The 14,379-nt window shown below is 54.6% G+C and overlaps 1 protein-coding gene across 1 annotated transcript in view; it reads left to right on the forward strand.

Annotated features, from left to right (window-relative positions):
- The window catches only part of LOC134433002 (proto-oncogene vav-like), a gene marked incomplete at its 3' end in the record, with an annotated part of 57,298 nt that overhangs the window by 23,226 nt on the left and 19,693 nt on the right, over window positions 1-14,379 (forward strand). The window contains 4 exon segments of the mRNA XM_063181879.1: window positions 1,756-1,852; window positions 4,220-4,315; window positions 6,618-6,686; window positions 13,261-13,347. Of these exon segments, the coding sequence (XP_063037949.1) occupies window positions 1,756-1,852; window positions 4,220-4,315; window positions 6,618-6,686; window positions 13,261-13,347 (349 nt within the window).

The following is a 14,379-nucleotide window of genomic DNA, read 5'->3' on the forward strand; positions in this document are numbered from 1 at the left end:
CGCTACTGCAGCCAGGTGGATTTTGGGTGGATTTTGGTTGAATTTTGTTGGATTTTGGATGAATTTTTTTAAATTTTTGTGTGAATTTTGTTGGAATTTTTTTTGTGTGAATTTTGTCAGATTTTGGGTGAATTTTCGTTGATTTTGGGTTTCCACCCCAGGTTCCTGCTCTACGGCTGCTACTGCAGCCAGGTGGATTTTGGGTGGATTTTGGTTGAATTTTGTTGGATTTTGGATGAATTTTTTTTAATTTTGGCGGGAATTTTGTTGGAATTTTTGTGAATTTTGTCAGATTTTGGGTGAATTTTCGTTGATTTTGGGTTAATTTTCGTTGATTTTGGGTTTCCACCCCAGGTTCCTGCTCTACGGCCGCTACTGCAGCCGGGTGGATTTTGGTTGAATTTTGTTGAATTTTGGATGAAATTTTTTTTTAATTTTGTGTGAATTTTGTTGGATTTTGTTGGAATTTTTGTGAACTTTGTCAGATTTTGGGTGAATTTTTGTTGATTTTGGGTTTCCACCCCAGGTTCCTGCTCTACGGCCGCTACTGCAGCCAGGTGGATTTTGGGTGGATTTTGGGTGGATTTTGTTGGATTTTGGGTGAATTTTTTTTAATTTTGGCGGGAATTTTGTTGGAATTTTTGTGAATTTTGTCAGATTTTGGGTTGATTTTTGTTGATTTTGGGTTTCCACCCAGGTTCCTGCTCTACGGCCGCTACTGCAGCCGGGTGGATTTTGGGTGGATTTTGGGTGGATTTTGGGCAGATTTTGGATGATTTTTTTTTAATTTTGGCAGGAATTTTGTTGGAATTTTTGTGAATTTTGTCAGATTTTGGGTTGATTTTCGTTGATTTTGGGTTTCCGCCCCAGGTTCCTGCTCTACGGCCGCTACTGCAGCCAGGTGGATTTTGGGTGGATTTTGGGTGGATTTTGGTTGAATTTTGTTGGATTTCGGGTGAATTTTTTTAATTTTGGCAGGAATTTTGTTGGAATTTTTGTGAATTTTGTCGGATTTTGGGTGAATTTTCGTTGATTTTGGGTTTCCACCCCAGGTTCCTGCTCTACGGCCGCTACTGCAGCCAGGTGGATTTTGGGTGGATTTTGGGTGGATTTTGTTGGATTTTGGATGAATTTTTTTAAATTTTTGTGGAAATTTCGTCGGATTTTGTTGGAATTTTTGTGAATTTTGTCAGATTTTGGGTTGATTTTTGTTGATTTTGGGTTTCCACCCCAGGTTCCTGCTCTACGGCCGCTACTGCAGCCAGGTGGATTTTGGGTGGATTTTGGTTGAATTTTGTTGGATTTTGGATGAATTTTTTTAAATTTTTGTGTGAATTTTGTTGGAATTTTTTTTGTGTGAATTTTGTCAGATTTTGGGTTGATTTTCGTTGATTTTGGGTTTCCGCCCCAGGTTCCTGCTCTACGGCCGCTACTGCAGCCAGGTGGATTTTGGGTGGATTTTGGTTGAATTTTGTTGGATTTTGGGTGAATTTTTTTTAATTTTGGCGGGAATTTTGTTGGAATTTTTTGTGAATTTTGTCAGATTTTGGGTGAATTTTCGTTGATTTTGGGTTTCCACCCCAGGTTCCTGCTCTACGGCCGCTACTGCAGCCAGGTGGATTTTGGGTGGATTTTGGGTGGATTTTGTTGGATTTTGGGTGAATTTTTTTTAATTTTGGCGGGAATTTTGTTGGAATTTTTGTGAATTTTGTCGGATTTTGGGTTGATTTTCGTTGATTTTGGGTTTCCACCCAGGTTCCTGCTCTACGGCCGCTACTGCAGCCAGGTGGAAGCGGCCGCGCGGCGCCTGGACCAGCTCTCCACCTGCACCGACCTGCGCATGAAGCTCCAGGTGAGCCCCCAAAAAACCCCAAAAATCAAAAAAATCCCTCAAACCCCCCCAAAATCTTCTCCGAAACTCCCCACGAAGATCAAGGTAGGCCTCAAAAAAAAAAAAAAACCCAAAAAATCCCCAAATGGCCCCAAAGTGGCGCCGATGTCCCTGATGGCCCCAAAGTGACCCCAAATTGCCCTAAATGAATCCAAACAGCCCCAAACTGACCCTAAATTACCCCAAAGTCCCCGCTGACCCCAAACTGGTTCCAAATGACCCCAAACTGCCCCAAAGTGTCCCCAAATGTCCCCCAAAGTGACCCGAAACTGACCCCAAAGTGACCAAAAGTGACCCCAAAGCGCCCCCAAAAAACCCTAAACTGACCCCAAATGTCCCCAAAATGACCCCAAACTACCCCAAGGTGACCCCAAAATGACCCCAAAAAACCCTAAACTGACCCAAATTACCCCAAATGTCCCCAATGTGACCCCAAATTGACCCAAATTGACCCCAAAGTGACCCCAAAGTGACCCCAAAGTGACCCCAAAGTGACCAAAAGCGACCCCAAAGCGCCCCCAAAAAACCATGAACTGAACCTAAAGTGACCCTAAATGACCCCCAAACGACCCCAAAAAACCCGAAACTGACCCCAAATGTCCCCAAAGTGACCCCCGAGCGACCCCAGTGTCCTCAGAGTGACCCCAGACTGACCCCAAATGATCCCAAACAGCCCCAAATGTCCCCAAATTGTCCCCAAACCGACCCCAAAACGACCCAAACCGACCCAAAATTTCCCCAAATGACCCCAAAGCGCCCCCCAAAAAACCCGAAACTGACCCCAAATGTCCCCAAAGTGACCCCCGAGTGACCCCAGTGTCCTCAAAGTGACCCCAGACTGACCCCAAATTGTCCCCAAACAGCCCCAAATGTCCCCAAAATTTCCCCAAATGTCCCAAAACGACCCCAAACCGACCGAAACTGACCCAAAATTTCCCCAAATGACCCCAAATATCCCCAAAATTACCCCAAAGTGACCCCAAATGTCCCCAAAGTGACCCCCGAGTGACCCCAGTGTCCTCAGAGTGACCCCAGACTGACCCCAAATGACCCCAAACAGCCCCAAATTGTCCCCAAAGTGACCCCAAATGTCCCCAAAACGACCCCAAACCGACCCAAACTGACCCAAAATTTCCCCAAATGACCCCAAAGCGCCCCCCCAAAAAACCCTAAACTGACCCCAAACGTCCCCAAAGTGACCCCCGAGCGACCCCAGTGTCCTCAGAGTGACCCCAGACTGACCCCAAATGATCCCAAACAGCCCCAAATTGTCCCCAAAATGACCCCGAATGTCCCCAAAACGACCCAAACCGACCCAAAATTTCCCCAAATGACCCCAAATATCCCCAAAATTACCCCAAAGTGACCCCAAGTGTCCCCAAAGTGACCCCCAAGTGACCCCAGTGTCCTCAAAGTGACCCCAGACTGACCCCAAATGACCCCAAAATGACCCCGAATGTCCCCAAAACGACCCCAAACCGACCCAAAATTTCCCCAAATGACCCCAAATTCCCCCCCAAAAAACCCTAAACTGACCCCGAATGTCCCCAAAGTGACCCCCGAGTGACCCCAGTGTCCTCAAAGTGACCCCAGACTGACCCCAAATGTCCCCAAACAGCCCCAAATTGTCCCCAAACCGACCCCAAACCGACCCAAACTGACCCAAAATTTCCCCAAATGACCCCAAATATCCCCAAAATTACCCCAAAGTGACCCCAAGTGTCCCCAAAGTGACCCCCAAGTGACCCCAGTGTCCTCAGAGTGACCCCAGACTGACCCCAAATTGCCCCAAAGTGACCCCGAATGTCCCCAAAGCGACCCCAAACCGACCCAAAATTTCCCCAAATGACCCCAAAGCGCCCCCCAAAAAACCCTAAACTGACCCCAAAGTGCCCCCCAAGTGACCCCCGAGTGACCCCAGTGTCCTCAAAGTGATCCCAAAGTGACCCCAAATGTCCCCAAACAGCCCCAAATTGTCCCCAAAATGACCCCGAATGTCCCCAAAACGACCCCAAACCGACCCAAACTGACCCAAAATTTCCCCAAATGACCCCAAATTCCCCCCCAAAAAACCCGAAACTGACCCCAAAGTGACCCCCAAGTGACCCCCAAGTGACCCCAGTGTCCTCAGAGTGACCCCAGACTGACCCGAACGGATGCTGAGTGACCCCAAATTGTCCCCAAAACGACCCCAAACCGACCCAAAATTTCCCCAAAGCGGCCCCCAAAAAACCCTAAACTGACCCCGAATGTCCCCAAAGTGACCCCAAATGTCCCCAAATGTCCCCGAATGTCCCCGCATGTCCCCGCTGTCCCCGCTGTCCCCAGGAGTGCTCGCAGCGCGCCACCAACGGGCGATTCTCCCTGCGCGACCTCCTGATGGTGCCCATGCAGAGGGTGCTGAAATATCACCTGCTGCTCCAGGTGACACCTGAGACACACCTGGGACACACCTGGGGACACCTGGGGACATGGGGACACACCTGGGACACACCTGGGGACATGGGGACACACCTGGGACACACCTGGGGACATGGGGACACACCTGGGGACATGGGGACACACCTGGGACACACCTGGGGACATGGGGACACAGCTGGGACACACCTGGGGACACCTGGGACACACCTGAGATACACCTGAGATACACCTGGGGGACATGGGGACACACCTGGGGACATGGGGACACACCTGGGGTCAGCAGCTGCTGGTGGTGCCCATGCAGAGGGTGCTGAAATATCACCTGCTGCTGCTCCAGGTGGGACCGGGGACACCTGGGACACACCTGGGGACATGGGGACACACCTGGGGGACATGGGGACACACCTGGGGACACCTGGGGACATTGGGGACATGGGGACACACCTGGGACACACCTGGGGACATGGGGGCACACCTGGGACACACCTGGGACACAACTGGGGACATGGGGACACACCTGGGGACATGGGGACACACCTGGAACACACCTGGGACACACCTGGGGACACACCTGGGACACACCTGGGGACATGGGGACACACCTGGGGACATTGGGGACACACCTGAGGACATGGGGACACACCTGGGGTCAGCAGCTGCTGGTGGTGCCCATGCAGAGGGTGCTGAAATATCACCTGCTGCTGCTCCAGGTGGGACCGGGGACACACCTGAGATACACCTGAGATACACCTGGGGGACATGGGGACACACCTGGGACACACCTGGGGACACACCTGGGACACACCTGGGGACATTGGGGACATGGGGACACACCTGGGACACACCTGGGACACACCTGGGGACATTGGGGACATGGGGACACACCTGGGACACACCTGGGGACTGCTGAGATACACCTGGGACACAGCTGGGACACACCTGGGGACATGGGGACACACCTGGGACACACCTGGGGGGAGGGACACACCTGGGGACATGGGGACACACCTGGGGTCAGCAGCTGCTGGCGGTGCCCATGCAGAGGGTGCTGAAATATCACCTGCTGCTCCAGGTGGGACCGGGGACACCTGAGATACACCTGAGATACACCTGGGGGACATGGGGACACCTGAGATACACCTGAGATACACCTGAGATACACCTGGGGACATGGGGACACACCTGGGGACACCTGAGATACACCTGGGGGGGAGGGACACACCTGGGGACATGGGGACACACCTGGGGACACACCTGGGACACACCTGAGATACACCTGAGATACACCTGGGGACATGGGGACACACCTGGGACACACCTGGGGACATGGGGACACACCTGGGACACACCTGGGACACACCTGGGGACATGGGGACACCTGAGATACACCTGGGGACATGGGGACACACCTGGGACACACCTGGGGGCAGCAGCTGCTGGCGGTGCCCATGCAGAGGGTGCTGAAATATCACCTGCTGCTGCTCCAGGTGGGACCGGGGACACCTGAGATACACCTGAGATACACCTGGGGACATGGGGACATGGGGACACACCTGGGACACACCTGGGGACACCTGGGGGGAAGGGACACACCTGGGACACACCTGAGATACACCTGGGGACACCTGGGGACATGGGGACACACCTGGGGACATGGGGACACCTGAGATACACCTGAGATACACCTGGGGGACATGGGGACACACCTGGGACACACCTGAGACATACCTGGGGACATGGGGACACACCTGGGGACACACCTGGGGACACCTGGGGACATGGGGACACACCTGGGACACACTGAGATACACCTGAGATACACCTGAGATACACCTGAGATACACCTGGGGACACACCTGGGACACACCTGGGCACACCTGGGACACACCTGGAGACATTTGGGGTCACACCTGGGACACACCTGGGCACACCTGGGGGGTACCTGGGGCACACCTGGGACACACCTGGGGACATGGGGACACACCTGGGGACACACCTGGGGACACACCTGGGGACATGGGGACACACGTGGGACACACCTGGAGACATTTGGGGTCACACCTGGGGCACACCTGGGGGTACCTGGGGGGGACCTGGGACACACCTGGGCACACCTGGGACACACCTGGGCACACCTGGGCACACCTGGGACACACCTGGGGACATGGGGACACACCTGGGGCACACCTGGGGCACACCTGGAGACATTTGGGGTCACACCTGGGGCACAGCTGGGGGTACCTGGGACACACCTGGGCACACCTGGGGGTCACCTGTGCCCACGCTGACCTTTGACCCCGCGCAGGAGCTGGTGAAGCTGACCCCGGACGCGGCCGAGCGGGAGCGGCTGAGGGGGGCCCTGGACGCCATGAGGGTGGGGCTGGGGGCGGTTTGGGGGGTCCTGGGGGGGCATTGAGGGGGATTTTGGGGAATTTGGGGAAGATTTGGGGGGGATTTGAGGAGAATTTGGGGGAAATTTGGGGGAGGTTTGGGGGTCCTGAGGGGTTTGAGGGGGATTTTGGGGGAGGATTTGAGGGGATTTTGTGGGGATTTGGGGGAGATTTGGGGGTCCTGAGGGGGATTTGGGGGGTCCTGGGGGGCATTGAGGGGGATTTTGGGGAATTTGGGGAAGATTTGGGGGGGATTTGAGGAGAATTTGGGGGAAATTTGGGGGAGGTTTGGGGGTCCTGAGGGGTTTGAGGGGGATTTTGCGGGGGGGATTTGGGGGTCCTGGGGAGGATTTAGGGGGGATTTGACGGGGTCCTGGGGGAGATTTGGGGGTCCTGAGGGGGATTTGGGGGGTCCTGGGGGGCACTGAGGGGGATTTTGGGGGATTTGAGGAGAATTTGGGGGAGATTTGGGGGGAGAGTTTTAGGCTCCTGTGGGGGAAATTTGGGGGAGATTTGGGGGGTCCTGAGGGGTTTGAGGGGGATTTTGGGGGAGGATTTGAGGGGATTTTGTGGGGATTTGAGGAGAATTTGGGGGGGTCCTGGGGAAGATTTGGGGGGGATTTGGGAGCAATTTGGGGGGTCCTGGGGAAGATTTGGAGGGTTCTGGAAGAGATTTGGGGGAATTAGGGGGAAATTTTGGGGGTCTTGGGGGAGATTTGGGGGGTCCTGGGGGGGGGGGGGAGATTTTGGGGTTTCCAGAGGAGGTTTGAGGATTCTGGGTGGGATTTTGGGGTGTCCAGGTGCGGATTTGGGGTTCCAGCGTGGGATTTTGGGGTTTCCAGGGTGGGATTTGGGGGTTCCGGGTGGGATTTTGGGGTGTCCAGGGGAGGACTGGGGTTCCAGGGATAATTTGGGCATTCCAGGGTGGGATTTTGGGGTTCGGGGGGAATTTGAGATATTTTGGGGTTTCCAGGTGAAGATTTGGGGGTTCCAGGGGAGGATTTGGGGGTTCCAGGGGAGGATTTGGGGGTTCCAGGGTGGGATTTTGGGGGTCCTGGGTTGGATTTTGGGGTTTCCAGGGTGGGATTTGGGGGAATCCCGGGGACATTTTGGGGTTCAGGGGAGGTTTGGGGTTTCTGGGGGGGATTTTGGGGTTCCGGGTGGAATTTGGGGATTCTGGGGGGATTTTGGGGTTCAGGGGAGGTTTGGGGTTTCTGGGGGGATTTTGGGGTTCCGGGGTGGGATTTGGGGTTTTCTGGGTGGGATTTTGGGGTTCCAGGGGTGGGATTTGGGGATTCTGGGTGGGATTTTGGGGTTCGGGGGGAATTTGAGATATTTTGGGGTTTCCAGGTGAAGATTTGGGGGTTCCAGGGGAGGATTTGGGGGTTCCAGGGGGGATAATTTGGGGGTTCCAGGGTGGGATTTTGGGGGTCCTGGGTTGGATTTTGGGGTTTCCAGGGTGGGATTTGGGGGAATCCCGGGGACATTTTGGGGTTCAGGGGAGGTTTGGGGTTTCTGGGGGGGATTTTGGGGTTTCCAGGGTGGGATTTGGGGATTCTGGGTGGGATTTTGGGGTTCGGGGGAATTTGAGATATTTTGGGGTTTCCAGGTGAAGATTTGGGGTTTCCAGGGGAGGATTTGGGGGTTCCAGGGGAGGATTTGGGGGTTCCAGGGTGGGATTTTGGGGGTCCTGGGTTGGATTTTGGGGTTTCCAGGGTGGGATTTGGGGGAATCCCGGGGACATTTTGGGGTTCAGGGGAGGTTTGGGGTTTCTGGGGGGGACTTTGGGGTTTCCAGGGTGGGATTTGGGGATTCTGGGTGGGATTTTGGGGTTCGGGGGAATTTGAGATATTTTGGGGTTTCCAGGTGAAGATTTGGGTTTCCAGGTGAAGATTTGGGGGTTCCAGGGAGGATTTGGGGGTTCCAGGGTGGGATTTTGGGGGTCCTGGGTTGGATTTTGGGGTTCGAGGCAGGTTTGGGGGTTCCAGGGTGGGATTTTGGGGTTCGGGGGGAATTTGAGATATTTTGGGGTTTCCAGGTGAAGATTTGGGGGTTCCAGGGGAGGATTTGGGGTTCCAGGGTGGATAATTTGGGGTTCCAGGGTGGGATTTTGGGGGACCTGGGTTGGATTTTGGGGTTTCCAGGGGAGGATTTGGGGGAATCCCGGGGAGATTTTGGGGTTCAGGGGAGGTTTGGGGTTTCTGGAGGGGATTTTGGGGTTTCCGGGGTGGAATTTGGGGATTCTGGGGGGGATTTTGGGGGTTCCGGGGTGGAATTTGGGGATTCTGGGTGGGATTTTGGGGTTCCAGGGTGGGATTTGGGTTTTCTGGGTGGGATTTTGGGGTTCCAGGGGTGGGATTTGGGGATTCTGGGTGGGATTTTGGGGTTCGAGGCAGGTTTGGGGGTTCCAGGGTGGGATTTTGGGGTTCGGGGGGAATTTGAGATATTTTGGGGTTTCCAGGTGAAGATTTGGGGGTTCCAGGGGAGGATTTGGGGTTCCAGGGATAATTTGGGGGTTCCAGGGTGGGATTTTGGGGGTCCTAGGTTGGATTTTGGGGTTTCCAGGGTGGGATTTGGGGAATCCGGGGACATTTTGGGGTTCAGGGGAGGTTTGGGGATTCTGGGTGGGATTTTGGGGTTTCCAGGGTGCGATTTGGGGTTTCTGGGGGGGATTTTGGGGTTCCAGGGGTGGGATTTGGGGATTCTGGGTGGGATTTTGGGGTTCCAGGGGTGGGATTTGGGGTTTTCTGGGTGGGATTTTGGGGGTTCCAGGGGTGGAATTTGGGATTCTGGGTGGGATTTTGGGGTTCGAGGCAGGTTTGGGGGTTCCAGGGTGGGATTTTGGGGTTCGGGGGCAATTTGAGATATTTTGGGGTTTCCAGGTGAAGATTTGGGGGTTCCAGGGGAGGATTTGGGGGTTCCAGGGGAGGATTTTGGGGGTCCTGGTTGGATTTTGGGGTTTCCAGGGTGGGATTTGGGGAATCCCGGGGACATTTTGGGGTTCAGGGGAGGTTTGGGGTTTCTGGGTGGGATTTTGGGGTTCCAGGGTGGGATTTGGGGTTTCTGGGGGGGATTTTGGGGTTTCCAGGGTGGGATTTGGGATTCTGGGTGGGATTTTGGGGTTCGGGGGGAATTTGAGATATTTTGGGGTTTCCAGGTGAAGATTTGGGGGTTCCAGGGGAGGATTTGGGGTTCCAGGGGGGATAATTTGGGGGTTCCAGGGTGGGATTTTGGGGGTCCTGGGTTGGATTTTGGGGTTTCCAGGGTGGGATTTGGGGGAATCCCGGGGACATTTTGGGGTTCAGGGGAGGTTTGGGGTTTCTGGTGGGATTTTGGGGTTTCCAGGGTGGGATTTGGGTTTTCTGGGTGGGATTTTGGGGTTCCAGGGGTGGGATTTGGGGATTCTGGGTGGGATTTTGGGGTTCGAGGCAGGTTTGGGGGTTCCAGGGTGGGATTTTGGGGTTCGGGGGAATTTGAGATATTTTGGGGTTTCCAGGTGAAGATTTGGGGGTTCCAGGGGAGGATTTGGGGGTTCCAGGGTGGGATTTTGGGGATACTGGGTGGGATTTTTGGGGTTCCAGGGGAGGATTTGCGGGTTCCAGGGTGGGATTTTGGGGGTTCCAGGGGAGGATTTGGGGGTTCCCGGGATAATTTGGGGGTTCCAGGGTGGGATTTTGGGGGTCCTGGGTTGGATTTTGGGGTTCCAGGGGAGGATTTGGGGGTTCCCGGGATAATTTGGGGGTTCCAGTGTGGGATTTTGGGGATTCTGGGTGAGATTTTGGGGGATTTTGGGGATTCTGGGTGAGATTTTGGGGATTTTGGGATTCTGGGTGGGATTTTGGGTTTGGAGGGAATTTGAGATATTTTGGGGTTTCCAGGTGAAGATTTGGGGGTTCCAGGTGAAGATTTGGGGGTTCCAGGGGGATAATTTGGGGGTTCCAGGGTGGGATTTTGGGGGTCCTGGGTTGGATTTTGGGGTTTCCAGGGTGGGATTTGGGGGAATCCCGGGGACATTTTGGGGTTCAGGGGAGGTTTGGGATTCTGGGGGGGATTTTGGGGTTCCGGGGTGGAATTTGGGGATTCTGGGGGGGATTTTGGGGTTCCAGGGGTGGGATTTGGGGATTCTGGGGGGGATTTTGGAGTTCGGGGGGAATTTGAGATATTGTGGGGTTTCCAGGTGAAGATTTGGGGGTTCCAGGGGAGGATTTGGGGGTTCCAGGGGTGGGATTTGGGTTTTCTGGGTGGGATTTTGGGGTTCGGGGGGAATTTGAGATATTTTGGGGTTTCCAGGTGAAGATTTTGGGGTTCCAGGGGAGGATTTGGGGGTTCCAGGGGGGATAATTTGGGGGTTCCAGGGTGGGATTTTGGGGGTCCTGGGTTGGATTTTGGGGTTTTCAGGGTGGGATTTGGGGGAATCCCGGGGACATTTTGGGGTTCAGGGGAGGTTTGAGGTTCTGGGTGGATTTTGGGGTTCCGGGGTGGAATTTGGGGATTCTGGGTGGGATTTTGGTGGTTCCGGGGTGGAATTTGGGATTCTGGGTGGGATTTTGGGGTTCGAGGCAGGTTTGGGGGTTCCAGGGTGGGATTTTGGGGTTCGGGGGGAATTTGAGATATTTTGGGGTTTCCAGGTGAAGATTTGGGGGTTCCAGGGGGGATAATTTGGGGGTTCCAGGGTGGGATTTTGGGGGTCCTGGGTTGGATTTTGGGGTTTCCAGGGTGGGATTTGGGGGAATCCCGGGGACATTTTGGGGTTCAGGGGAGGTTTGGGGTTTCTGGGGGGATTTTGGGGTTCCGGGGTGGAATTTGGGGATTCTGGGTGGGATTTTGGGTTCCAGGGTGGGATTTGGGGTTTTCTGGGTGGGATTTTGGGGTGTCCAGGGGTGGGATTTGGGGATTCTGGGTGGGATTTTGGGGTTCGGGGGGAATTTGAGATATTTTGGGGTTTCCAGGTGAAGATTTTGGGGTTCCAGGGGAGGATTTGGGGGTTCCAGGGTGGGATAATTTGGGGGTTCCAGGGTGGGATTTTGGGGGTCCTGGGTTGGATTTGGGTTTCCAGGGTGGGATTTGGGGAATCCCGGGGACATTTTGGGGTTCAGGGGAGGTTTGGGGTTTCTGGGGGGGATTTTGGGGTTTCCAGGGTGGGATTTGGGGGAATCCCGGGGACATTTTGGGGTTCAGGGGAGGTTTGGGGGTTTCTGGGGGGGATTTTGGGGTTCCGGGGTGGGATTTGGGGTTTTCTGGGTGGGATTTTGGGGTTTCCAGGGTGGAATTTGGGGATTCTGGGTGGGATTTTGGGGTTTCCAGGGTGGGATTTGGGGATTCTGGGTGGATTTTGGGGTTCGAGGCAGGTTTGGGGGTTCCAGGGTGGGATTTTGGGGTTCGGGGGGAATTTGAGATATTTTGGGGTTTCCAGGTGAAGATTTGGGGGTTCCAGGGGAGGATTTGGGGTTCCAGGGATAATTTGGGGTTCCAGGGTGGGATTTTGGGGGTCCTGGGTTGGATTTTGGGGTTTCCAGGGTGGGATTTGGGGGAATCCCGGGGACATTTTGGGGTTCAGGGGAGGTTTGGGGTTTCTGGGGGGATTTTGGGGTTCCGGGGTGGAATTTGGGGATTCTGGGTGGGATTTTGGGGGTTCCAGGGGTGGGATTTGGGGATTCTGGGTGGGATTTTGGGGTTCGGGGGGAATTTGAGATATTTTGGGGTTTCCAGGTGAAGATTTGCGGGTTCCAGGGGAGGATTTGGGGGTTCCAGGGGAGGATTTTGGGGTTCCAGGGTGGGATTTTGGGGGTCCTGGGTTGGATTTTGGGGTTTCCAGGGTGGGATTTGGGGGAATCCCGGGGACATTTTGGGGTTCAGGGGAGGTTTGGGGTTTCTGGGGGGGATTTTGGGGTTTCCGGGGTGGAATTTGGGGATTCTGGGTGGGATTTTGGGGTTTCCAGGGTGGAATTTGGGGATTCTGGGTGGGATTTTGGGGTTTCCAGGGTGGAATTTGGGGATTCTGGGTGGGATTTTGGGGTTCGAGGCAGGTTTGGGGGTTCCAGGGTGGGATTTTGGGGTTCGGGGGGAATTTGAGATATTTTGGGGTTTTCAGGTGAAGATTTGGGGGTTCCAGGGGAGGATTTGGGGGTTCCAGGGTGGGATTTTGGGGGTTCCAGGGGAGGATTTGGGGTTCCCGGGATAATTTGGGGGTTCCAGGGTGGGATTTTGGGGATACTGGGTGGGATTTTTGGGGTTCCAGGGGAGGATTTGCGGGTTCCAGGGTGGGATTTTGGGGTGTCCAGGTGAGGATTTGGGGTTCCCGGGATAATTTGGGGGTTCCAGGGTGGGATTTTGGGGGTCCTGGGTTGGATTTTGGGGGTTCCTGGGGAGGATTTGGGGGTTCCAGGGTTAATTTGGGCATTCCAGGGTGGGATTTTGGGGATTCTGGGTGAGATTTTGGGGGATTTTGGGGATTCTGGGTGGGGATTTCAGGGTGGGATTTAGGGGTTCGGGTGGATTTGGGGATTTTGGGGGTTCGGGGGTCTCTGACCGGAGCCCCCCCCCCCCAAACGCCGGCAGGACCTGGCGCAGTGCGTGAACGAGGTCAAACGGGACAACGAGACCCTGAAGCAGCTCACGAGCATCCAGCTCTGCCTGCACAACATGGTGGGGACCCCAAAAAAACACCCCAAAACACCCCAAAAATCCCCCCCCCAAAAAAACCCCAAAATCTCCCCCAAAAAAACCCCAAAATCCCCCCCAAAAAAACCCCCAAAATCCCCAATCATCCCCACAAAAACCCCCCAAAACACCCACCCCAAAAATCCCCCCCCAAAAAAACCCCAAAATCCCCCCCCCAAAACCCCAAAAATCCCTAATCCCCCCCCAAAAACCCCCAAAATCCCCAATCCCCCCCCAAATAACCCCGAATTCTCCAATCCCCCCCCAAAAAACCCCCCAAAACACCCAACCCAAATATCCCCCCCCAAATAACCCCAAATTCTCCAATCCCCCCCACAAAAAACCCCCCAAAACACCCACCCCAAAAATCCCCCCCGAAAAAAACCCCAAAATTCCTCCCCCCAAAAAAACCCCCAAAATCCCCAATCCCCCCCAAAAAAACCCAAATTCTCCAATCCCCCCCCCAAAGAACACCCCCAAAAAAAACCAAACCCAAATAACCCCGGGGACCCCCAAATTATCCCAGATGATCCCAAATCCCCCCAGTGTGTGTCCAGCTCTGCCTGCACAACATGGTGGGGACCCCAAAAAAATACCCCCAAAACACCCCAAAAATCCCCCAGGATCCGTTCCCGAAGTCCTGATGTCCACCCCGTTCCCGATGTCCACCCCATTCCTGATGTCCATCTCGCTCCTGATGTCCATCCCATCCCTGATGGATGTCCACCCCATTTCTAATGTCCCATTCCCAATGTCCACCCCATCCCTGATGTCCACCCTGTTTCCAATGTCCCGGTGTCCAACCTATTCCTGATGTCCACCCCATCCCTGATGTCCATCTCGTTCCTGATGTCCATCCCATTCCCGATGTCCACCCCGTTCCCGATGTCCACCCCATTCCTGATGTCCACACCATTCCTCATGTCCATCTCGCTCCTCATGTCCATCCCGCTCCTCATGTCCATCCCGCTCCTCATGTCCATCCTGTTCCTGATGTCCACCCCGTTCCCAATGTCC

This window comes from Melospiza melodia, assembly GCF_035770615.1.
Source record: "Melospiza melodia melodia isolate bMelMel2 chromosome 17 unlocalized genomic scaffold, bMelMel2.pri SUPER_17_unloc_1, whole genome shotgun sequence".
Classification (NCBI taxonomy): domain Eukaryota; kingdom Metazoa; phylum Chordata; class Aves; order Passeriformes; family Passerellidae; genus Melospiza; species Melospiza melodia.